At 34.8% G+C, this 27,313-nt stretch overlaps 1 protein-coding gene across 6 annotated transcripts in view; it reads left to right on the forward strand.

The window, feature by feature from the left end:
• Positions 1–27,313, forward strand: part of USP33 (ubiquitin specific peptidase 33) — a 101,762-nt gene that overhangs the window by 55,699 nt on the left and 18,750 nt on the right. For 4 of the 6 annotated variants that reach the window (XM_077120566.1, XM_077120561.1, XM_077120562.1 and 1 more), the window contains 11 exons: positions 563–703; positions 9,358–9,473; positions 10,767–10,939; positions 11,036–11,130; positions 11,770–11,803; positions 13,282–13,327; positions 13,724–13,904; positions 14,344–14,470; positions 15,186–15,355; positions 17,244–17,325; positions 18,497–18,605. In XM_077120566.1, the coding sequence (XP_076976681.1) occupies positions 563–703; positions 9,358–9,473; positions 10,767–10,939; positions 11,036–11,130; positions 11,770–11,803; positions 13,282–13,327; positions 13,724–13,904; positions 14,344–14,470; positions 15,186–15,355; positions 17,244–17,325; positions 18,497–18,605 (1,274 nt within the window). The remainder of the gene's footprint in view (positions 1–562; positions 704–9,357; positions 9,474–10,766; positions 10,940–11,035; positions 11,131–11,769; positions 11,804–13,281; positions 13,328–13,723; positions 13,905–14,343; positions 14,471–15,185; positions 15,356–17,243; positions 17,326–18,496; positions 18,606–27,313) is intronic. The other 2 variants (XM_077120567.1, XM_077120563.1) reach the window with 1 other exon arrangement.

Below are 27,313 nucleotides of genomic sequence, written 5' to 3' on the forward strand. Positions count from 1 at the left end.
TGGGGTACAACATTCCTAATTTGAAGAAAAGGAATCTGTAAGAATGTCTTAAATGGTTGTTACTTGGTGGGGAGCTTTCTAATTAGTAAATTTATATTTAGCAATGTTTGCATGTAAGTGTGAAGTTAAAATCATAAAACTACAGAAGCTGAAGATGGGTCATTTAATTTATAAGATTTCATTATTTTTATACATTTCTCCTAAATACTGTAATATATTACTAAACATTATTCTAGAAAATTTGGCTCTTTAGAATTTGCCATTTTATTTTAAGAAATTCTGTTTCGTAATCACATACACTATTGGATTAAGAGTGTACTCACTGGAGTTAAATCAACAACTAAATATTTGGCATGTGTTTTGGTATATAGAAGTTTAACTATAATGAACTTATTATGAACCCTGTTATGAATAATTATACCGTAATACTAGTTAGTGTTCTTTATAGCAGGTAGCTAAATGAAAGATTTCTAAATTAAGAAATCTTCGTTAATTTAACGTTAATTGATACGTGGAAGAAGTTCATTATTTAAGATAATAATACAAAATTTAAATATTACAGAATATATCACTGATGTCCATTTGAATGACCTGTCTACAACACAGATCCTTCCATCAAATGAAGGCATTAATCCACGTTTATCAGCAAGCCCTCCTAAATCAGGCAATTTATGGCCAGGATTGGCACCTACACACAAAAAAGGTAAAAATTTTAGTTACTAGAGTTAATATAGATCAGTACTAGAGTTTCTTTGCTTTGGGTCTTAATTTAAAATGCTTATTTTGATATTTGATAAGTCAGTGTTAATTAAGAAATTAACTGATTTAATTAAGAAATTAACTGATTTAATTAAGAAATTAAAATTGACTTGATAGTATTTTTATAGAACCAGCATGTTTAAAAATAATGCTTTATATATGGCATTCTTTTTTAAAAAATTATGTTCAGTAGACTATTTGGTGTAGAGTTTTATGAGTCTGAACACGTGTGTAGATTTTTGTTGCTGCCACCCCAAAAATGATACAGCACTATTCCAACACCCCAAGGAATTCTCTGATGGTGCTCTTTATAGCCGGACTGTCCCCTGCCTCTGTTGTGTTTTCTACGTGTTTTGCCTATTTCAGTGTGTCATATAAATAGAGAATCATACAGTATGTAGTTTTTTAAAGTTGGCTTCTTTCACTTAGCCTCATGTATTTAAGAGTCAGTCAGTGTTGTTGTATGTCTAAATAGTTTGTTCCTTTTTATTGCTGAGTCATGTTACGTTTTATGGCTATGTAGTTTATTTATCTATTCACTCAGTGAAGGGCATTTGAATTGTTTCCAGTTATGGCAGTTAATGAACAGTGCTGCTATAACCATTCACATACAGGTTTCTGTGTGAATATATGTTTACATTTATATAGGGTAAAGACCTAGAAGTGAGGGTCGTATGTTAGTTTTATGTTTAATGTTTAACAAAAAATTCCAAATTTTTCAAAGTGGTGGAACCATTTTGCATTCCCACCAGCAGTGTATGAGAGTTCAAGTATTAGAAAATGTAACTCTTCAAAGAAGACATAGAAGAAAGTCTTCTTGATCTTGAGTCGGACAAATTGTTCTTAGATAGAACATCAGAAGCATGATCCATAAAAGAAAAAATTTGATATATTGGACTTTAAAATTAGCTATTTCTTTGCAAAAGACACTATCAAGAGAATGAAAAGATTTGTTAAAAGAATAGAAAGACTGGGAGAGGTTGGTCTCACCATTGTCCCTGAGGCTGCATCCCTTCAGGTGTCGGGCTGTCTGACCCCATCCCCATTTGCATGTTTGCACCTTTTGCTGGCCCAATCATTTGCGTTTGGTGGCCTCCCGTTGAGGTAGCTACCACAGCTTGTGACAATGAATAAAGCTCCCAGATCGTGGTGCTGTCAGTAACAGTTGGGAGGTGGCCCTGTCTGGGAGCAGCACCTGTGTACTGCTGTGAAGTGGGAGCAGTAGAGGCAACCTCTGCCCTGTTCCCTCATCATTGTCTTCGCAAGAGTGTCATGAACCCAGCCTGGCACCCACTGGATGCCTTCTTCTTTGGTTTTTTTTTTTTTAGCATTTTTTAAATTGTGAAATATGTATACCTAAAAATAATAAATTTCAAAGTGTGTTGTAACAAATAGTTATAGAACAGATTTCATTGAACAATTTCTAGGTTGTTTTCCCTTCTAGCTGTTCTTAGACGCTGGAAATGGAAAGAAATATCAATATAATGATTCAGCAATCATACTCACTTATTAAATCCTATCTTCTCTGTTAAGGGAAGGAGGAGTTTTATAACTCCTCCTTCTCCTTTGATTCTTCTCGATTCTTCTCCCAATCTTTAGGGGGTATTTGGACTATGCCCATTCTAACTTTTTCATGTTGGAAAGGGCTGTTGATAATATAGGATAGGGGGATGGAACACGTTAATGTTCTGGAGAGGTTGACCCATCTTGGTTTCAGGACTTATCTGGCCTAGGAATCCATCTGGAGGTTGTAGGTTTTTGGAAAGTAGTAGTGTATGGAACTTTTTTTTTTTGCATGGACAGGCACCAGGAATCAAACCCGGCTCCAGCATGGCAGGTGAGAACTCTGTCACTAAGCCACCATTGCCTGCATGTATGGAACTTTTTGTAGAATCTCAGGAGCCCTAGGTGTTCTTTAGGGTTGGCAGGATTGGTTTTGGTTGGGGTTTGGCAAGCCATGGTGAATAGCAATATCTAGCTGAAGCTTGTGTTGAGAGTTGTGCTCTAGTTTGCTACCTGCCAGACTACAATATACCAGAAATGGAATGGCTTTTAAAAAGGGGAATTTAATAAGTTGCTAGTTTACAGTTCTAAGGCCCAATTAAAACCAGGCTATTGAAATGTCCAATCAAAGGCATCCAGGGAAAGATACCTTGTTTCAAGAAGGCCAATGATGTTCAGGGTTTTTCTCTCAAGTGAGAAGGGATGTAGTGAACAGGGTCAGGGTTTCTCGCTCATCTGGAAAAGCATGTGGTGAACATGACATTATCTGCTAGCTCTCTTTCCTGGCTTTCCTTCATGAAGCTCCCTGGGACGTTTTTTCCTTCTTCATTTCCAAAGATTGCTGGCTGGTGGACTCTGCTTTTCGTGGCTATGTCATTTGGCTCTGCTCTCTCTGAATTGCTCATTCTCCAAAATGTTTCCTCTTTTATAGGGCTTCAGAAACTAATCAAGACCCACCCAAATGGGTGGAGACACACCTCTACCTAACCCATCTTAACAAGCACTCTTGATTGAATCACATCTCCAGGGAGATGATCTAATTACAGTTTCAGGCATATGATACTGAATAAGGATTAGAAGAAACTCCCTTTACAAAGTGGGATTAGGATTAAAACATGGCTTTCCTAGGGTACATACATCATTTCAAACCAGCACAAATAGCCTTCAGAATACTCTCTTGACTGTTTGAACTCATTCAGCCACTGATACCTTATTTTGTTGCAATTCTTTTCCCCATTTTGGTCAGGAAGTTATTGTTGATCACATGGTGCCAGGGCCAGACTCATCCCTGGGATTCATATCCCACATTGCTAAGGAGACTTTCTCCTCTGGATGTCATGTACCACATAGAGGGGAGGGTAATGATTTTACTTGCATGGTTAGGTTTAGAGAGAAGCCACATCTAAGCAACAAGAGGTCCTCCAAAAGTGGCTCTTAGGCATAACTGTAGGTTGTCTTAGCATCTCTGCTACATAAATCAACTTCACAAGAGCAAGGCTCAAGATCAAGGGCTTGGTCTTGACTTGGGAGTCTCTAATGTTTGAGACAGGCAGTATCAAGACTTTCCCTTGTGATAAAGCTTAATAGTTCCATATTTTTTCTCCCATACCTCTTGAGCCCCTTGTTAAACTATTACCTTTCAGGGAGTGGTTGTGACCTCATTAAATGGAGTTTTCCAAATAAGTCATTGTTTCTTATTCTTGCCACAGTTGGAACTAACAAGTTTATTTATTATTCCCAAAAGCATGTACCCAGCATTTATCTGATGAAACAACTTGGTAACTGTTTCAAGGGAGCAGCTGGTTGGTTAGGAAATCAGGGACTGAGTAACATGTAGAAGCTGCATTTGCAGTGACCCTGTTCACATTTTTGAAGATTGTCTGCATCTTGTAACTACCAGTGTGCCCAACATCCTACCAACATCATCCTACTCAACATCATACCCAGGGAATGTCTTGATCCAGCAATGCAGAGAACTTAAGTTTTGAGCTGGACGAACCTGTACTGTCATGGTAATAGTATGGAAGAATTGAAGATAGGAGGAAGAGGCAGCAGTGAATGAAGACTGTTAAAGAAAAGGAGTGCCAGAGATTGAGTTTGCCAGGCATGCCTTAGAGAATGTGGAGATCCTGAAAAATTAAGGGAATGTCTTAAGAAAGACAGTCTCAGGATGCATTAATTGTTTCTGTCTTACCAATTGACCAGTCTTCACCCTAGTGAAAATGACATAGTGATACGCTTCTGGGCTCTGTTCTTCCTCAGAAGTTATGAATAACTGTAAGAATGCAGAAATATCTTTCTCAAAGCTCTAGAAAATAGTTAAAGGACTGCAGTAACAGGGTGAGTGCTAAATCAAGAAAATGTACTTAAAAGTGGTAGATCTTTGGATACCCTGGCTGACCCACCCCCGTCCCTAACCAGCTCAGCGCCAGCCCACACTCCCAATGCACAGATATCTGTTACTGTTTGTTGAGGGAGCAGCATAACCTTCTGTTCATACTGGGAGCATGTATGCCTGACCCAATCTTATAGTAGCTTTACAATCTTATAGTAGCTTCTGGAGACTTACTGCCCCAGAACTTCTCCTGTATGTAGACGGCAGTTCACAGAGCTCTCCTACTGAATGCTGTGGGAGACTTGTCAAGTCATGCTGCCTGGGACAGAATTTTGCTGACTGTAGGACATGCAATGCAGTGCCTGAGGCCCTGAGGAAACTGTTTCCTAGGGAAGAGGGGACATTTGGAACCATGTAAGGAGGAATTCCTAGAGCTACAAATTCATACCCACAACGAGAAGCATGCCTAGAAAGAATCAGGAAGGCATGTATACTTTAGCTTGAAGCATTTTCAAAACTGATTGTATGAATAAGCCCCAAAGAAAGTGCTAGGGCAGGTCAACCCACAAAGACTGGAAAATTATTCCCCCCTCCCTCCAGTGTTCAGTGACAGATGCTAGTGACAGTATAAACCCAAATCAACCCACTCTTGAGCATATAATAATCAGTCAAATGCCAGAGATAAAGAGAGAACTCTGAACGCTGCAAGAAGCAACATCACATATAAGGAAGCCTCAGTAAGATTACTTACATAACCGATTTCTCATAAAAAACCATGGCAGCAAGAAAGACATGCTGGTGACAGATAATTGCCAATCAAGAATTCTAAATATGGCAAAATTGTTTTCCAAAAATAAGGTAGATGGTGGGAATGTATAGAGTTACAGCTGCTAACATACAGCTGCTATGTTCTTAAGGAACAGTTTGGAGGTTCCTTAAGAAGCTAAATATCGAGTTGCCTTATGACTCAGCAGTAGCATTACTTGGTATATGCCCAGAAGAGCTGAAAGCAGTGACACAAGCAGACATTTGTACACTGATGTTCATAGCAGTATTATTCACAATCACCAAAAGATGTAAACAATCCAAATACTCATCAATAGGCGAGTGGATTAACAAAATGTGGTATATACATATGATGGAATAGTATGCAGGAGTAAGACAAAATGACGTCCTGAACCACATGGCAAGATGGATGAGCCTTGAGGACTTAATGCTGAGTGAAATTAGCCAGACACAAAAAGGATAGATACTGTATGACTCCACTTTTATAAACATGGTAAAGGTAAAATTGGAGGCTTATGATACAGAATATAGAGAACTTAGAGACATAGAAGCTAGAGATAGGTGAATGGCTAGCCAGTGAGGTTGAATTCAAGTGTAAGGTAATAGATAGAAGTGAAGGTGGTTCTCTAGTGGGTCTGTATGTAATATTACCATATTGAAGGTAAAAATGATTGAAAGAGGGTGTATAGACTTAATGTCCCACTAATTAACACTAGAATAAATTATTGTAAGGAAAAAAAATAAGGGAGGGATTAAGACATTCCCAGATAAACAAAAACTTGGGTGTTCATCACCACTAGACTGACCATTAAAGAGAATTCTGCTGTTTGAAAGGAAAGAAAAATAGACAACAGATTGAAGTTGCATGAAGAAATAAAGATCTCTGGTGGGGGTAATGATATGGGTAGATATAAGTGCCATTATTGTATTTTTGGTTTGAAATCCTTTTTACTACTATAGGATTAAGAGGCAAATGTAAAAAAAATGTAATGATAAATCAGTGGTTTTGGATTCATACTTAATAAACATGTAATTTGTGAGAAGTACATAAAGGTGGGCACATGGAGGGGTTTAGGAACATAGTTTTGTATACTATTGAAGTTAAGTAGATAACACAGTAAACAAGATTGTTATAGGGATGTTAAATTTAAACCCAATGCTAACCACAAAGAAAATACTAGAGAATGTGCGAGCTCATAGAGACAGAAATTAAAGTACAGCTGGCCAGGTGTAAGATTTGGGGATAGAGAGCTAATGCATAATGGGGTGCAGGGTTTCCATTTGTGAAGATGGGAAATTATTAGTAATGGAAAGTGAGGGCAGTGCAATATTGTGAATGTGATTAATCCTGTTGAATTGGTATGCTTTGAAGTGGTTGAGATGAGAAAGTTTATGTTATATATATGTTCCCACAATTAGAAATAAAAAAAGAGCAACTACAGAGACAATGAAAATTAAATGCAATATGTGATCATGGATGGGATCCAGCAAGGGAGGAGAAAAAGCTCAAAGGGACATTAATGAGATATATGAAAAAATTGGAATATAAACTTGAAGAATTATGTCTTATGTCAATGTAAAGTTTCTTGAACTTGATAACATAAGTGAATACCCTTGTTCTTAGGCAGTACATGGCAGTATTAAGTGTTCAAGGAGCATGATCTATACAATCTACACTCAGGTGTTCAGAAAATGGATTAATATGTAATTAAGAATGATACAGTAAATTTTGAAGTTGGTGGATCTGGGTATCTCCTGGAGAAGGGTGGAGGATATGGAGTTCTCTGGGGTTTGTATTAGTTTTGTAACTGTCCTACAAATTTGAAAGTATTTCAAAATAAATTAAAAGAGATCAATTGCCAAAAGGAAAAAAAAAGACTGGGGAAAATGTTTGCGAATTACGTATCTAACGAAGGACTTATGTCTATAATATATAAAGAACTCTTCAAAACTTAATAAAAAGCAAACATGATAAAAATGAGCAAAAGATTTAAACAGAGAGCTAAAGAAACCTTTTTAGTGTCATGGTTTTCAGACTTTTTAAAGCCTCAGAATCCATTCTTCACATAAAGCCTTACTTGGAAGCAAAAGCAAATTAACAAGTAAAAGCAGAAGTGCACAGATTGATGACAGGATATGGAGACTCAAGCCCTCCTATTTCTTTTCTTTTCTCCCCCCCCCCCCCCCTTTTATCTGATCTATTTCACTCAGCATGATTGAAGGTTCATCTGTGTAGTGGCATGGATCAGGACTTCATTCCTTTTTAAGGCTGAATACTATTCCATTGTATCAATGTACCACATTTTGTTTATCCATTCATCTGCTGAGGACCTGGGTTGCTTCTCTCCATTGCTTTTGTTTTTCATTGTTGTAATTCCTTTTACTTTTTCTTTCTTTCTTTCTTTCTTTTTAGCATGGGCAGGCACCTGGAATCCAACCTGGGTCTGTGACATGGCAGGCGAGAATTCTGCTTGCTGAGCCACCATGGTCTACCCTCCTTTTTTATTTATTTATTTATTTATTTATTTATTTTTAAATACCAAAAAACACCAAACAAATGCAAACATTCCTATTTTGATCATTCCATTCTACATATATAATCAGTAATTCAAAATATCATCACATAGTTGCATATTCATCATCATCATCATTTCTTGGAACATTTGCATCTATTTAGAAAAAGAAAGAAAACAAAAACAGAAAAAAATTTATACATACCATACCCCTACACCTCCCTTTCATTGATCACTAGCATTTCAAACTAAATTTATCTAAACATTTGTTCCCCCTATTATTTATTTTTGTTCCATATATTCTATTCATCTGTTGGCAGGGTAGATAAAAGGAGCATCAGACACAAGGTTTTCACAATCACACAGTCACATTGTGAAAGCTATATCATTGTACAATCATCTTCAAGAAACATGGCTACTGGAACACAGCCCTACGTTTTCAGGCACCCTCCAGCCTCTCCATTACATCTTGAATAACAAGATGATATCTACTTAATGCTAAGAATAACCTCCAGGATAACCTGTTGACTCTGTTTGGAATCTGTCATTGACTCTTTATTTTGTCTCTTTTCACTCTTCCCCCTTTTGGTTGAGAAGGTTTTCTCAATCCCCTGATGCTGAGTCTCAGCTCATTCTAGGATTTCTTTCCCACAGTTGCCAGGAAGGTCCACACCCCTGGGAGTCATGTGTCCCATGTAGACAGGGGGAGGGAGGGTGGTGAGTTTGCTTATTGTGTTGACTGGAGAGAGAGGCCACATCTGAGCAACAAAAGAGGTTCTCTTGGGGGTGACTGTTAGGCCTAATTTTAAGTAGGCTTGACCTATCCTTTGTGGGGTTAAGTTTCATATGAACAAACCCCAAAACTGGGGGCTCAACCTATAGCTTTGGTTGTCCACAGTGCTTGTGAGAATATCAAGACTTCAACTTGGGGAAGTTGAATTTTCCCCTGTTCTCACCATTCCCCAAAGGGGACTTTGTTAATACTTTTTCATTCACTGTTCAAATCACTCTGAAGCCCTCCAATTTTGTCTTTACCCTTTTTCCCACTTCCTAACTTCTGTAGCCCTCTCCTTTCCTTTTCGCATCCTTAACCTACAGAGTATATACAACCCAGTGATGAGACCAAACTCTTCGTTTTGCATATGGATAAATTGACCTGGATATTGTATTAATTCACAATTCTTTTCATGTTGTCTTATGTACATATACACGCATGCTAACTCGCATATCTACAGCTTTGATTGTGGCCAGCATTCATATATATATATGAATATATATATGTTTTAAACAAGCTTAAGTCTTATCTAGTTGATTTTTCTGATTTTTAAAATAAATAATCTTGAATAGTATTTTAAAAATTTCCTCTTGACAGAGTAATTTTACGGTTAAAGATTCTAGAAAAAAATGTTAGACTACATTGATAGTTTTAAAATGTTTACTCTACTTGTTTTTAAATCCTAGCTCAATCTGCATCATCTCCAAAGAAAAAAAAACAACACAAGAAATACAGAAGTGTTATTTCAGACATATTTGATGGAACTATCATTAGTTCAGTGCAATGTCTGACATGTGACAGGGTGCGTATGAGAATATTATAATACATGGAACATTTCTGTATAATGCCCTTTATTAAAAACGGGAAAATAGAGTGAAAAAAAAGTTTAGTTGAATCAGTTATAATTCCTTCTCTTTACTCTGGACGATCATACCTGTGTTTCTTGTGTTTATGTCAGTATAAATTAGTTTTAGGAGTAGAACTTGTTTTTCAAAAGTAACAACAACATCCTGTTTGCGAGATGGGTCATTGTCCATCATTGGATAGGCCTGCAATAGTAGTAAAAATTAACTCAGTTCTTTATTTGCTTAGGTCACACATAAAGGTGAGAAGTTGCTTAGCAACAAGAATTGGTTACACATGCATATTCTCCCAAGACTGATGAAATTAGTATGGTCGGAAATTTTTGCTGATCACAGGCAGAAGACTATTAATGCCTCTCCTACTTTTGGTTACACTTCTGGCTTGTGAATATTTTCCCAGTTAGGAATTGGGGCTTATATGATAAAGATAGTGACAAGTTAATAGATACTGACCATAGCATAAATTAAAACCATTTTGACTTTTTAATATCACCTCTCATTTATAATGTTAACATGCATATAGTGTATATACCTTTCTTAACTCTATTTCTATAAATCCCTGAAAGTTTCTTTGACCTTTTCTTAAAAATGGTTTTACTGTAGTGCAAATTAGTGCTTTTTAGAATTAGGTGATATATTGTTATCTGTAATATAAAATAGCACCTTTCCAAAATAACAAAACAAAACTGAGTTTTAATTATCCTGTTAGGATTTTAAGTCAAATCTAATGGCTTTCAATAGAATTATTTTAAGGTAGGATATTTTGGTAAAGAATCTTTAAATAGACTTATTCAGAACTGTTTTCAGCTAATTAAAAATTAAAAATTTAATGCCAAGCTCTGTATCTCTCTCTTTTTAAAAACACATTTTACATCTGTTGTGAAAGACCCATTTCCAAAAACAAATGCAGTAGTGCTAAAGAGTTACAGCTTCAAGCAGCAGTGGCTGAATTTTGGGCACTTTTCTATGCCACAACATCCTTGATTATAATGAGGATGCTAGTAGCTACCTGATAGGATTTATATGACAATTAAATATTGATTTATCAACATTTAGAGCAGCATCTGGGACAGTGTGAGTGTTTTTTGTGTTATTTCTATAAAAGCAATTTGACTTTTTTTCTGTTTTTGCTTATATAACTTTGCTTTGATGTTTCAGTCTAAATTCTATCCTCTTTAAATGTTTTTGCTGGATTATTTTCATCCCATTTTTAAAACACAAAACAATTTTAGGTATCCGTAATCCTCGAGACCTTTCAAGATCTGTCCTTGCCAATTCCTGGCAAGGAAGACCTTGCTAAACTGCATTCATCAAGTCATCCAACTTCTATAGTCAAAGCAGGATCGTGTGGCGAAGCATATGCTCCACAAGGGTGGATAGCTTTTTTCATGGAATATGTGAAAAGGTATGTATTTTTTCTTTGCATTCATTCTTTGTTAAAGCTGCTGTTTCTGCTGTACTGGCAGAACACTTCCTTTGTTTTCTATCAATGATATTTCAGGTTTGTTGTCTCATGTGTCCCTAGCTGGTTTTGGGGTCCAGTAGTAACCTTGCAAGATTGTCTTGCTGCCTTCTTCGCCAGAGATGAATTAAAAGGTAAGAAATAGGAAATAATTTTCATCTGTGGCTAGCTTGTTGTGGATGAATCTAAAGCACTACTGGGACTAAACAGAAAATGTCTTCATAAAAGCTAAGTTTTCAGGAAGGTTAAAGTCATAAGTACTTGTCATAGTGGCACAGTGTCAGCATTTGCCATAGAAATAGGATATAAGTAAGTCATAAATCATATCCTTAAGGAATTTATACGAATTCCTGTAGTACACAACGAAGTGGATTAAATTAAAGTTCCTCTGGGAATTCAAAGAAGGGAAAGTTCAGCCTGTGTAATGGACTCATTTATATATTTGTGTTGGACTAGTCTTGAAGCCCCTCCATAGCTTTCAAGGTCCTTTGCTTTATTTGTGTGTCCAACATCTTAAATAGACAATGGCATGTAGCAGGTAGTCAGTAAATTTTGTTGGGCCGTCAAGGTTGAGAGGTGTGGAGAGAGAAGAAGGAAAGAACGTTTTAGGCAAAGGTGAACACTGTCAACTGTCTCAGTAACTGACACTGAAACATGTAAGCATTGTTTTTCTGCATTGAGGTCACCGTGTGGTAAACCCAAAGAATTGTGAGACTAAAAAAAAAAAATTGCTTTTAATTTCGGGAGAATGACCAGGTCTGTTCTATTTGCAGGTGACAATATGTACAGTTGTGAAAAATGCAAAAAGTAAGTGGCATTGGCAATGCTTTTAATTATATGCTTTGTGTTATAAATATTTTTCTTCGTTACTTGAACAGACATATGGGGTTAATTTGCCACTACAGTTTGGAAAAATATAGGCCAGAAAGCTTTCTCTTGCTGATAACAAAGAGATTAGTTGTTTTGTAAAACAAATTTGAGGTAAACTTGCAGAATTTTAATAGGTTTCAGTGCATTTATTTTGAGGTATGAAATAAGTGTGATTTTGCATAAAACATTTCCCAAATATTATGAAAGATGTACTAGGGTATGTGTTGTATGTTTTCATTGTATAGGTTATGTTCTGTTATCATAAATAAGGCAATCATCATTTTAATGGGTTAGTGAAAGTGGCTGTATGAAGTTATATAATTTCAAATCTGCCAGAGTTCAGAGAGGCTTTTTACCCCAGTTTTGATGTTACCTGCTTTATGTTGGCAAACTAGAAAGACAAAGTCAGATTTTGTTCTTTAATATATACTGTGAGCTTTCTTTTCTGTCTTGTGATAAGTTCAGGTTTTTAAGGCCAATTGGTTGATAATCAGAAAAGGAAAGTGATTAGAGACCTAAATAGGTAACTATTTTTGAGGTAGACTAAACTGGAAAAATTTTCCAGCCCTCTGTATTGGAAAAATAACAGCCTATTAATGAGCTCTAGAGCCTTAGTAATAATATAAACTCTTGGCTGTTGGCAGTGACTCCAGAGAAACATAATCTTCAGTTGTTGGTCTTTATAACAAAAAGAACTGATATAATGTTTGACTGATAAAGATGAAAACAGCCTTGTACTTCCTAGGAAAAAATATGCTTCTAGCCACTATTATTTGAATTAAACGTTTTTATTACCAGTTTGTCCTTGAAGCCCTGGCTGACAGCTGAAGAGGGAGTTGTTCTGGAAAGGAGATCCTTCATTGAAAAACAAAGTCAGCTATGAAAAGTAGAGTGTAGATGGAAAAGAAACTTGCATCTTCGCCCCCCCACATCAAAAGTAGAGAGTTGTCAAGTATAAATTAATACTGATTATTGATAGTAACCATTCTTTAAGGTGTTTCCATACTAGCTGAACTAACCAATTTTATACAATTGAGATTTCACTTTACCCAGTTTTACTTGATATCTGGATGTTATAAAAACGTAGCCAGGCCATAGACAGTAGCATGTTTGTTAAAAAAAAAATTAATTTTCATTAAAAAATTATACAACTCCCTAAATTCTCATTACTTATCTTGATTTAAATTATTTTTTACAATGAGAGATTCCAACAATTGTGATTGTTAAGGTATTTAGTATTGTGTTTTAAAATGTGTAGCATATAATTGAATGGTGAACTTTTCTAGTCTGAAGCCTTTGGTGTCTGCATTTCCTAAAAGAGATTTTCCTGTATATTTAAATATACTAAAGTTTTTGTAGATTACTGTGGGAAAAAAATTTAGTTAAATTGATTTTCCATTTTTCTCTTCCCTTAGGTTGAGGAATGGAGTAAAGTTCTGTAAAGTACAAAAGTTTCCTGAGGTATAGTCTTTATTATATCTCTATTTCATGTTGTAGGAACACAAAGCATTAATGTAACACAGTATATTAAACTCTCTAGCCTGGTTGAAGAATGGAGTAGTTCAGTGACCAGTTACTCTGTATTCCTTATTAGGTTTATCCATTTTAGATTATTGTAATTGAAGGATAACCTTGACACTTAATTCAACATGAATATTTAATAGACTCCTTTATCTAGCATACAAAACTAAATGGAAATTTAAATACTTTTACCTTTATGATTTTATTTTGATTGAGTATTTCAGATTCTTACTTGCAGAATAAAAATCTTTTGAGGTGTTTACTGAGTTTTACTACTTGGAATGTTTTTAGCCTTTTGTAACAACAAATCAGGCTTTGGTTTTTGTTCTCTTTTAGATTTTGTGCATCCACCTTAAAAGATTCAGACATGAACTGATGTTTTCCACCAAAATCAGTTCCCACGTTTCATTTCCTCTAGAAGGCCTGGATCTTCAGCCCTTTCTTGCTAAGGATAGTCCTGTTCAAATTGTGACTTATGATCTTCTATCAGTTATTTGCCATCATGGGACTGCAAGCAGTAAGTATAAGGGTTTGGCATTAGTTTGTAACTTTTTCTTTTTTTTAAGATCTGAATGACCCAAAGAAAAAAAATTAAAAATTAAAAATAAATTTTACTGCTGCTTATTAAAAACATGTCAGACAGTTTTAGGAAACATGCATGTTTTACTGTGAAGTTTGGGATACTCGAAATTATATTTTGTATAAAGTTAAATAATGAAGACTGTAGCACAATAATTTTCACACTGGCTTTTTAAGATTACATTTTCTGTCCACTTCTTTTCATTCCTCGAGTGGTAGGTATAATGATACATATGGGGAAAAAAATATGGGTGTAGTTCTTGTTTTATATTAGGTACTCTGCTTGACACTGGGGATACAAAAAAAGAAATTTATCTTAATTGTTGTGTACATTTACTGTTGCTGTAATGATTTATGATTTTTTCCCTTTAATTCAGGTGGGCACTATATAGCTTACTGCCGAAACAATTTAAATAACCTTTGGTATGAATTTGATGATCAGAGTGTCACTGAAGTTTCAGAATCTATTGTACAAAATGCAGAAGCTTATGTTCTTTTCTACAGGTAAAGAAGTGAATTTATTTCATGAATAGACTGTTATAAATATAAAAGAATATCTCACTTAGGAGTGATTAGTGAGTTCTGAGACTTTAAAAATGGATTGCTAAGTAAAAATTAGATGTTGTTTTATTCTCATTTTATGATGTGAGTAAATTAAAGTAAAAAGTTATATGCAGAATGATCCTTTCTTGTTAAGAAAATGTTAAATCATTTAGTTGAAGGGTAAGAGAGTTTATTTTGTTTAAGAAAGATTGGTTTTAATAAAAAAAAGATTCGGTAATTAAATAAAATTTCTCCTAAAATAGCTAATAACGGGAGTATTGCTATAACAAAATATCTTTTAATAGTTTTTAGTGTCTTATTAAAAAGAACTTGCTACTGAAACAGGAGAATGGATGAACTATTTAGTTTGAATTTAACAAATATTTGAATGCCTACTCATGTGTGTGCGCGCATGTGTGTGTGTGTGTGTGTGCATGCGCACACACTCATGTGTATGCATGTTGTACCAGTTGGTATGTGTAAATTAGTGATATAACATCACCACAAAGGAGTATGCAGTTAAGTCGATGGTGAGTGGATAACAAAAGTATTTGTTCTCAAGACCTAATGAAGCCATAGTGCTAATATGCTAAGTCTAAGGAATAGGAAACATTTATTTACTGCTCTAAGTGGACTAAAATGTATATTGTATTTAATGAATCATTGTTCTCAATAGGAAGAGCAGCGAAGAGGCACAGAAAGAGAGGCGAAGGATATCGAATTTGTTGAACATAATGGAACCAAGCCTCCTTCAATTTTATATTTCTAGACAGTGGCTAAATAAATTTAAGACCTTTGCTGAACCTGGCCCCATTTCAAATAATGACTTTCTCTGTATTCATGGAGGTAAGAAAGTCTATAATGGAAAGTAGTGGTGGAGGTGTGCTAGTAAATAATATGCACATTAGAAGAGAGTCAAGAATTTACCTCTTCTACTTATTTCCCATTTCCCTATCTGCAGTTCAACTTACTGTGTTTAATTCCATATGTTTTAGAAATTTGCTTCGCCTTTTTAATTATAGGTAATGAAATTATTATATATATTAATAATATAATAGGTAATTATAGGCTAGTTTTTATTTATTTTATTTTTATTAACAAATCATCCCATTCTACATATACAGTCAGCAATTCTCAATATCATCACATAGTTGCATATTCATCATTTCTTAGAACATTTGCATCAATTTAGAAAAAGAAAAAGACAACAGAAAAAGAAAGAAAATGATAACAGAAAAAAAAAAAGATTATACATACCATACCCCTCACTTTCATTTATCACTAGCATTTTATCACTAGTTTTTAAATATATATTTATTGAGTACCTTTTCCAAACCTGGAGGATTTAGAGACAGTATTTTTGTTTCCATAGCTCTAATTTCTTAGTTCAGAAAGATACTTAGCCACTTACAATACAGTGAGCTTTTTTACACACCATTTTTTTCAGCTGATGGGCCTTGCTGTGCCAGTGATTTTGATTACCAACTATTTGGTTGTCCTTTCCTTTTTTGTCTAAATAAATAGCTAGTTCTGTTTCCTAAGAATGGAAATGTATTTGGGATTTAACAACAAAAGCCTCAGATAACTATTTTCTAAATGTAACTTTCAATTCTAAATATAACTTTCAACTATGTGATTGGCTGTGTTACTCCTATACTAAATAACACCTTAATGTGAGACTTTAATTAAACTTCATGGTTGAAAATGTAATATTTCATTAATTATTTTGGTGTGAAACCACCAAAGATAGAAATATCCTTTATTGGATATGGAAACCTAAACCTTGAAATTACTTCTGGATGTGACTATTGGCTTTATTATGTTCTGTTATATTGCACTTTATATCGAAAGTTTTATAAGCTTTATTCAGTTTGCAACAGTTCCAAAATGTGAAATCTAGATAGTTTCAAAAACAATCTACTGCTTTTTAAAATGTTACTATGATTTAAAAAAACATTAGTTAACATTTTGTTGTCATTTGTCCATGTAAGTTTTAGGTATCCAAATACACTTCCTCTTACATCAAACTTTATATTTATATGTTGAAAGCGAGGTGTTCGAAAATATCCTAGGGTATGACTAATAAATAGGAATAATATGCACCATTTAATTAACCTACCCATTTTTTTAATGGTACTATCAGAGCTACCATTTTTTATGAAGACTTTTTCTAGATTCTGTGCTCGCCTTATTTTGTTTTCTGGAGCCCTGAGAAAGATATTTTTGCCAGTTCTTTGTGTTGTTTTAAAACTTATGTGAAAGATGGAGTCCTGAAAGCATCTCAGGACTTGATTGAAACAGGATTCACATCTGAGCTGTTGACATAGGGTATTACTGTTCTGAATCTTTCAATACCATTTATCTGTTTTTTATTATATACTTATATAGGGCTTCATTTCTTCTGCTAGTTCTTAAGCTCTGTGAAAGAAATAATTGTTTCTTATTTATCTTTGATTGCTCCAGTACAGATTTGGATTGTAAGTTGAGGATTAGTTGAAGATAAATATTTGAAGGTCTTGGTTAACTGAATTTTCTGTGTAATTATTTTAAAAAATATGGTTATCTTTAGGAAACATAATCACCAAAACTTAGTTTTCAGCCTATTTTGTTGAGGTGTTAAGGGTAATGTTTTTAAAATGTAGTGATTAATCAACTGTAAAAAAAATGAATTTAACCTTTGCAGGTAATATAAAAGAATTAAAGAGTGAGACAGACCTATCTAAAACTTTTTTAGGTGTTCCTCCACGTAAAGCTAGTTATATTGAAGACCTGGTTTTGATGCTGCCTCAGAACATTTGGGATAACCTATATAGCAGGTTTGTTTTTTAAACCAAGCGGTATAATATTTCATGCTGTGATGTGAAAATCAATTTGTGAAACTGTTTAAATGGGGATTATGTATAATTGTTATTTTTATGTTAAATATTTAATTTATTTAGTCTGTTCAGTGTCCCAGATTAAGCCCACCACTTCCATGCTTGTTGGGGACAACTGAGGCACAGTTAAGCACAACATTGAACTTTGCTGCTACTGAGATTCTAGGATACAACCTCACAGCAAGCTGGTAAAAACTCCACAGATATGTACAGTGTATAAAAGAAAGTAAACTCTGGCCAGGGTTGAAATCTGATCCCATGATTCATCAGCTATTTGTACAGTATTTCACATAATATCTAGAGACATAACAAGAAGATAACATTAACAGCAACCACACACCTGGATAATTCCCACCTATCAACTCCCTGAAAAATAGAACCACCACACATTGCATTTCTACCCCATACTGATTCCCATTTTGTTGAATGTTCAAACGTAGGTTTTGGAGGAGGCAAATCTAGTTGTCCAGAGGACATTATTAAAGTACATTGTTAAAAAGAATTTTACTTTCCCTAACACTAAAAGTTTTACATACTTATGTAACCCCATGATTAAATTATTTTTACTTTTAAATTTTAGAGTTTTAAATGTTAGTATTTAAAAAGTTTGCATCATAATTTCCTCACTAATTATGTTTACTTGAATATTAGAAATAACTCATTTTAACTGTAAATCTGTGCATAATTTAGATTCGCATTTGAATACGAATTTTTTTTTTTTAACTTTTTTTGCATGGGCAGGCACCAGGAATTGAACCAGGGTCTCTGGCATGGCAGGCGAGAAGTCTGCCTGCTGAGCCATCGTGGCCTGCCCTGTGTACGATTTTTGAAAGCAACTTCCTTTACTTTGTTTCATTATTGCTGCTAGCACTTTATAGCAAAAATAACTATAAGGGAAATAAAGGTGAAGCATGTTAAGGAATTAACCAAAGTAGTCTTTGAGCTTCAAAAACCTACAGTCAACCTTATATCATTATTTGATTTTACATTAGTTTATGTATGACTAAGATGGAGATTTATTCTAGTTGGAGATATGTTAGAAACACATTTCCTTAGAACATCACTGTTCAAGATTATCAAAATTTTAATTATTAAATTTTTCATGCTTTAGGTATGGAGGAGGACCAGCTGTCAACCATCTGTACATTTGCCACACTTGCCAGATTGAGGTGGAAAAAATTGAAAAAAGAAGAAAATCTGAATTGGAAATTTTTATTCGGGTAAATAAAATGTAGTGCTTTTCAAATTGTAAAAATGATCTAGGATAAAGATGAACTGATAATTAGCAGAATATACTATTTTAAAAATAAATGATCTAAAAATAAATGTTTTTTAAAAATTATAAAAGACATAGAGTAGATTTTAAGTGTTCTGAGTATATAACAGAGACTTCAGGAAGTTCACTACTAGCAGATTGTTTACTGGTCCTCTGCTTCAGTCTTGCCTTTCTCCAATCCTTGTTCCACATACAGAACAAAATCATTTAAAATCATGAACTGGATATGGTCATGACCCTCCTTAAAACCCTCTTATGATTTTTTAATTCACTCAGGAAAAAATCAAAAACTCTTTTCTGTGACTGCAAGGTCCTGCATGTTGGGCTTTAGTCGACCTGTCCAGCTTAATCTCATGCTGTTTGTTATCTTGGCTCTCTTACCACGACTAAGTAAATTCTCCCTTTGTGGATTTTTATCTTTAGATATTAGCAGTAAATGGCACTGGTAAAAGATCTCCTTATTGAAATGGAAGGTTTTAGATTTCCTTAAGGTAGTGCTGTTTTGAAAGCATCTATCCAGATTGCAAGCTATATTTCCATTGCTTTGTGAAATGTAATATGGTTTTACCTTTTGGAGGACTCTCTATACTTACATATACCCAATTTCCATAGTATGAGTATATTATAAAAAATTTTTTTTTAAATACCAAAAAACACCAAACAAATGCAAACATTCTTATTTTGATCATTCCATTCTACATATATAATCAGTAATTCAAAATATCATCACATAGTTGCATATTCATCATCATGATCATTTCTTGGAACATTTGCATCTATTCAGAAAAAGAAAGAAAATGAAAGCAGAAAAAAATTTATACATACCATACCCCTTACCCCTCCCTTTCGTTGATCACTAGCATTTCAACTAAATTTATTTTAACATTTGTTTCCCCTATTATTCATTTTTATTCCATATGTTCTTCTTGTCTGTTGACAAGGTAGATAAAAGGAGCATCAGACACAAGGTTTTCACAATCACACAGTCACATTGTGAAAGCTATATCATTATACAATTATGCTCAAGAAACATGGCTACTGGAACACAGCTCTACATTTTCAGGGAGTTCCCTCCAGCCTCTCCATTACATCTTGAATAACAAGGTGATATCTGCTCAGTGAGTAAGAATTAACCTCCAGGCTAACCTCTCGACTCTGTTTGGAATCTTTCAGCCATTGACACTTTATTTTGTCTTATTTTGGTCTCCCCCCTTTTAGTTGAGAAGGTTCTCTCAATCCCTTGATGCTGAGTCTCAGCTCATTCTAGGATTTCTGTTCCACATTGCCAGGAAGGTCCACACTCCTGGGAATCATGTCCCACGTAGACAGGGGGAGGGCGGAGAGTTTACTTATTGTGTTGGCTGGAGAGAGAGGCTACATCTGAGCAACAAAAGAGGTTCTCTTCAGAGTGACTCCTAGGTCTAATTTTAAGTAGACTTGAGCTATCCTTTGTGGGGTTAAGTTTCATATGAACAAACCCCAAGATTGGGGGCTCAGCCTATTACTTTGGTTGTCCCCACTGCTGGTGAAAATATCAAGAATTCAACTTGGGGAAGTTGAATTTTCCCCCTTTCTCACCATTTCCTGAAGGGGACTTTGCAAATACTTTTTTATTCACTATTCAAATCACTCTGGGATTCATCGGGGCATCACTCTGGACAAACCAACAAAATCTCATGCCCTACTCAAGGTTCCATGTACTTATGGTGTTCAGTTAAGCTGTCTACATAAGTTATATGAGGAGATGCACTAGTCAAAATATAAATTTTGTACGAAATAAGCATGTTTTGCTTTAGTCTCACACATAAGTTAAAATTTCTAAATATTAATTACCATCTATTTTCAACACCCCGCAGTAATGACATTCCTTTGTTCTTCCTCATGCAAAAACATTTTTTAAATTTGTACATTTAGTCACTATCATTATACACTCTAGGCATTCCTAGATTATACCGTCTCAGTCTTTATCATCTGTCTTTCTTTCTGATTTCATTTGTGCCCCTAGCCCTCCTCCCTCTATCATTCTCACATTCAGCTTCATTCAGTGTTTTAACATAATTGTATTACAGTTAGATAGTATTGTGCTATCCATTTCTAAAGTTTTTACAATCAGTCCTTTTGCACAATCTGTAACCCTTCAGCTCCAATTACCAATATCTTATCCTATTTCTGTTTCCTGATGGTCTCTGTTACCCATGAAGTTCTCCAAGTTTATTCACTAATGTCAGTTCATATCAGTGAGACCATACAGTATTTGTCCTTTTGTTTCTGGCTAATCTCACTCAGCATAATATCCTTAAAAGGTCCATCCATGTTGTTACATACTTCATAACTTTATTCTGTCTTACAGCTGCATAATATTCCATTGTATGTATATAACACAGTTTGTTCAGCCACTCGTCTATTGATGGACATTTTGGCTGTTTCCATCTCTTGATAGTTGTAAATAATGCTGCTCTAAACATTGGTGTGCAAATGTCCGTTTGTGTCCTTGCCTCATGTCCTCTTAGTAGTTAACTAACAATGGTATTGCCAAGTCATATGGCAATTCTATATTTAGCTTCCTGAGGAAACACCAGACTGCATTCCACAGCGGTTGTACTGTTTGGCATTCCCACCAACAGTGGATAAGTATACCTCTTCCTCCACATCCTCTCCAGTACTTGTCATTTTCTGTTTTGTTGATAATGGCCATTCTGGTGGATGTGAGATAATATTTCATTGTGGTTTTGATTTGCTTCTCCCTCATAGCCAGGGAAGTTGAGCATCTTTTCATGTGCTTTTTGACTATTTGTATTTCCTCTTCTGAGAAATGTCTGTTCAAATCTTTTGCCCAGTTTGTAATTGGGTTGTCTGTCTTTTTGTTGTTGTGTTGAACAATCTCTTTATAAATTGTGGATGCTAGACCTTTATCTGATATATTGTTTCCACATGTTGTCTCTCATTGTGTAGGTGGTCTTTTTACTTTCTTGATGAAGTTCTTTGATGCACAAAAGTGTTTAATTTTGAGGAGTTCCCATTTCTTTCTTTCTTTCTTCAATGCTCCTGCTTTGGGTGTAAGGTCTAGGAAACCACCTCCTATTATAAGATTTGCAAGATATCTCCCTACATTTTCTTCTAACAGTTTTATGTTCTTAAATGTAATGTTTAGGTCTTTGATCCATTTTGAGTTAATTTTTGTATAGGGTGTGAGATACGGATCCTCTTTCATTCTTATGCATATAGATATCCATTTCTCTAGGTACCATTTATTGAAGAGACTGTTCTGTCCCAGGTGAGTTGGCTTGACTGCCTTATTAAAGATCAATTGTCCATAGATGAGAGGGTCTGTATCTGAACACTCTATTCTATTCCATTGGTCAGTATAACTTATGCCAGTACCATGCTGTTTTGAACACTGTAGCTTTATAATACACCTTAAAGTCAGGCAGCGTGAGACCTCCGACTTCATTTTTTTTTCTCAGGATACTTTTAACTATTTGGGGCACCACGCCCGTCCAAATAAATTTGCTTATTCGTTTTTCTATTTCTGAAAAGAAAGTTTTTGGGATTTTATTTGGTATTGTATTGAATCTGTAAATCAGTTTAGGTAGAATTGACATCTTAACTATATTCAGTCTTCCAGTCCATGAACATGGTATGCCTGTCCATCTATTTAGGTCTTCTGTGATTTCTTTTAACAATTTCTTGTAGTTTTCTTTGTATAGGTCTGTTGGAACCTTAGTTAAATTTATTCCTAAATATTTTATTCTTTTGGTTGCAATTGTAAATGGAATTTTTTTCTTGATTTCCCTCTCAGATTGTTCATTACTAGTGTATAGAAACACTACAAATCTTTGAGTGTTGGTCTTGTAACCTGCCACTTTGCTGTACTCATTTATTAGCTCCAGTAGTTTTGCTGTGGTTTCTTTGGAGTTTTCGACATATCATCATATCATCTGCAAACAGTGAGAGTTTTACTTCTTCCTTTCCAATGTTGATGCCTTGTATATCTTTTTCTTGTCTAATTGCTCTGGCTAGAACTTCCAACACAATATTGAATAACAGTGGTGATAGTGGACATCCTTGTTTTGTTCCTGATCTTAGGGGAAAAGTTTTCAGTTTTTCCCCACTGTGGGTTTTTCATATATTCCCTGTATCATTTTGAGGAGGTTCCCTTCTGTTCCTATCCTTTGAAGTGTTTTCAACAGAAAGGATATTGAATTTTGTCAAATGCCATTTCTGCGTCAATCGAGATGATCATGTGGTTTTCCTGCTTAGATTTGTTGCTATGGTATATTACATTAATTGATTTTTTTATGTTGAACCTTCCTTGCATACCTGGGCTGATCCTACTTGGTCATGGTGTATAATTCTTTTAATGTGCTGCTGGATTCAATTTACTAGAATTTTCTTGGGGATTTTTACATCTATATTCATTAGAGAGATTGGTCTGTAGTTTTCTTTTTTTTTAATATCTTTGTCTGGTTTTGGTATGATGGTGATTTTGGCTTTGTAGAATGAGTTATGTAGCTTTCCCTCCTCTTCAGTTTTTGGAAGAGTTTGAGCAGGATTGGTACTAATTCTTTCTTGACTGTTTGGTAGAATTCACATGTAAAGCCATCTGGTCCTGGACTTTTCTTTTTGGGGAGCTTTTTAATGACTGTTTCAATTTCATTACTTGTGATTGTTCTGTTGAGGTTGTCTATTTCTTCTCGAGTCAATGTTGGTTGTTCATGCCTTTCTAGAAAGTTGTCTGTTTCATCTACATTGTTGAATTTATTAGCATAAAGTTGTTCATAGTATCCTCTCATTACTTCCTTTATTTCTGTGGGGTCAGTGGTTATGTCTCCTCTTCCATTTCTGATCTTACTTATTTGCATGCTCTCTATTCTTTTTGTCAACCTCGCTAAGGGTCCATCAATCTTGCTGATTTTCTCATAGAACCAACTTCTGGTTTTGTTGATTTTCTCAGTTGTTTTCATGTTCTCAATTTCATTTATTTCTGCTCTAATCTTCATCATTTCTTTCCTTTTGTTTGCTTTGGGGTTAGTTTGCTATTCTTTCTCTAGTTCTTCCAAATGGAGAGTTAATTACTCAATTTTGACCTTTCTTCTTTTTTGATTTAGGTATGTGTGGCAATAAATTTCCTTCTTAGCGCTGCCTTTGCTGCGTCCCCTAAATTTTCGTACATTGTGTTTTCATTTCCATTTCCCTTGAAATATTTACTGATTTCTCTTGTAGTTTCTTCGTTGACCCACTGGTTATTAAGAGTATGTTGTTGAGCCTCCACATATTTGTGAATTTTCTGGCACTCTGTCTGTTATTGATTTACAGCATCATTCTTTTATGATCTGAGAAAGTGTTTTGTATGATATCAATCTTTTTATATTTACTGAGACTTGCTTTGTGACCCAGCATATAGTCTATCCTTGACCCATGAGCACTTGAGAAAGACATGTATCCTGCTGTTTGGAGTGTAATATATATATTTTTTTATTAATTAAAAAAATTAACTAACACAACATTTAGAAATCATTCCATTCTACATATGCAATCAGTAATTCTTAATATCATCACATAGATGTATGATTGTCATTTCTTAGTACATATGCATCGATTTAGAAAAAGAAATAGCAAGACAACAGAAAAAGAAATAAAATGATAATACAGAGAAAAAATAAAAATAAAAATAAAAAATACAAAAATATATAAGAAAAAAAAACTATAGCTCAGATGCAGCTTCATTCAGTGTTTTAACATAATTACATTACAATTAGTTAGTATTGTGCTCTCCATTTTTTTTTTTTTTTAGAAATCATACCATTCTACATATGCAATCAGTAATTCTTTTTTTTTTTACAATCAGTAATTCTTAATAACATCACATAGTTGCATATTCATCATTTCTTAGTACATTTGCATCGATTTAGAAAAAGAAATAAAAAGACAACAGAATAAGAATTAAAACAATAATAGAAAGAAAAAAAAACAAAAAAAACAAAAACAAAAAACCTATACCTCACATGCAGCTTCATTCAGTGTTTTAACATAATTGCATTACAATTGGGTAGTATTGTGCTGTCCATTTCTGAGTTTTTATATCCAGTCCCGTTGTACAGTCTGTATCCCTTCAGCTCCAATTATCCCTTATCTTTTTTTTTTTTTTTAATGAATGGAAAAAAAGAAATTAACCCAACATTTAGAGATCATACCATTCTACACATGCAATCATTAATTCTTAACTCATCACATAGATGCATGATCATCATTTCTTAGTACATATGCATTGGTTTAGAAGAACTAGCAACATAACCGAAAAAGATATAGAATGTTAGTGTAGAGAAAAAAATAAAAGTAATAATAGTAAAATCAAAACAAAACAAAACAAAACAAAACAAAAACCTATAGCTCAGATGCAGCTTCATTCAGTGTTTTAACATGATTACTTTACAATTAGGTATTATTGTGCTGTCCATTTTTGAGTTTTTGTATCTAGTCCTGTTACACCGTCTGTATCCCTTCGACTCCGATTGGCCATTATCTTACCCTGTTTCTACCTCCTGCTGGACCCTGTTATCAAGGACATATTCCAAATTTATTCTCGAATGTCTGTTCACATCAGTGGGACCATACAGTATTTGTCCTTTAGTTTTTGGCTAGACTCACTCAGCATAATGTTCTCTAGGTCCATCCATGTTATTACATGCTTCATAAGTTTATCCTGTCTTAAAGCTGCATAGTATTCCATCGTATGTATATACCACAGTTTGTTTAGCCACTCATCTGTTGATGGAGATTTCGGCTGTTTCCATCTCTTTGCAATTGTAAATAACGCTGCTATAAACATTGGTGTGCAAATGTCCGTTTGTGTCTTTGCCCTTAAGTCCTTTGAGTATATTCCCAGCAATGGTATTGCTGGGTCGTATGGCAATTCTATATTCAGCTTTTTGAGGAACCGCCAAACTGCCTTCCACAGTGGTTGCACCATTTGACATTCCCACCAACAGTGGATAAGTGTGCCTCTTTCTCCGCATCCTCTCCAGCACTTGTCATTTTCTGTTTTGTTGATAATGGCCATTCTGGTGGGTGTGAGATGATATCTCATTGTGGTTTTGAATTGCATTTCTCTAATGGCCAGGGACATTGAGCATCTCTTCATGTGCCTTTTGGCCATTTGTATTTCCTCTTCTGATAGGTGTCTGTTTAAGTCTTTTTCCCATTTTGTAATTGGGTTGGCTGTCTTTTTGTTGTTGAGATGAACAATCTCTTTATAGATTCTGGATACTAGACCTTTATCTGATATATCATTTCCAAATATTGTCTCCCATTGTGAAGGCTGTCTTTCTACTTTCTTGATGAAGTTCTTTGATGCACAAAAGTGTTTAATTTTGAGGAGTTCCCATTTATTTATTTCCTTCTTCAGTGCTCTTGCTTTAGGTTTAAGGTCCATAAAACCGCCTCCAGTTGTAAGATCCATAAGATATCTCCCAACATTTTCCTCTAACTGTTTTATGGTCTTAGACCTAATGTTTAGATCTTTGATCCATTTTGAGTTAACTTTTGTGTAGGGTGTGAGAGATGGGTCTTCTTTCATTCTTTTGCATATGGATATCCAGTTCTCTAGGCACCATTTATTGAAGAGACTGCTCTGTCCCAGGTGAGTTGGCTTGACTGCCTTATCAAAGATCAAATGTCCATAGATGAGAGGGTCTATATCTGAGCACTCTATTCGATTCCATTGGTCGATATATCTATCTTTATGCCAATACCATGCTGTTTTGACCACTGTGGCTTCATAATATGCCTTAAAGTCAGGCAGCGCGAGACCTCCAGCTTCGTTTTTTTTCCTCAAGATGCTTTTAGCAATTCGGGGCACCCTGCCCTTCCAGATAAATTTGCTTATTGGTTTTTCTATTTCTGAAAAATAAGTTGTTGGGATTTTGATTGGTATTGCATTGAATCTGTAAATCAATTTAGGTAGGATTGACATCTTAACTATATTTAGTCTTCCAATCCATGAACACGGTATGCCCTTCCATCTATTTAGGTCTTCTGTGATTTCTTTTAGCAGTTTTTTGTAGTTTTCTTTATATAGGTTTTTTGTCTCTTTAGTTAAATTTATTCCTAGGTATTTTATTCTTTTAGTTGCAATTGTAAATGGGATTCGTTTCTTGATTTCCCCCTCCGCTTGTTCATTGCTAGTGTATAGAAATGCTACAAATTTTTGAATGTTGATCTTGTAACCTGCTACTTTGCTGTACTCATTTATTAGCTCTAGTAGTTTTGTTGTGGATTTTTCCGGGTTTTCGACGTATAGTATCATATCGTCTGCAAACAGTGATAGTTTTACTTCTTCCTTTCCAATTTTGATGCCTTGTATTTCTTTTTCTTGTCTAATTGCTCTGGCTAGAACCTCCAACACAATGTTGAATAATAGTGGTGATAGTGGACATCCTTGTCTTGTTCCTGATCTTAGGGGGAAAGTTTTCAATTTTTCCCCATTGAGGATGATATTAGCTGTGGGTTTTTCATATATTCCCTCTATCATTTTAAGGAAGTTCCCTTGTATTCCTATCTTTTGAAGTGTTTTCAACAGGAAAGGATGTTGAATCTTGTCGAATGCCTTCTCTGCATCAATTGAGATGATCATGTGATTTTTCTGCTTTGATT

This window comes from Tamandua tetradactyla, chromosome 11 (assembly GCF_023851605.1).
Source record: "Tamandua tetradactyla isolate mTamTet1 chromosome 11, mTamTet1.pri, whole genome shotgun sequence".
Classification (NCBI taxonomy): domain Eukaryota; kingdom Metazoa; phylum Chordata; class Mammalia; order Pilosa; family Myrmecophagidae; genus Tamandua; species Tamandua tetradactyla.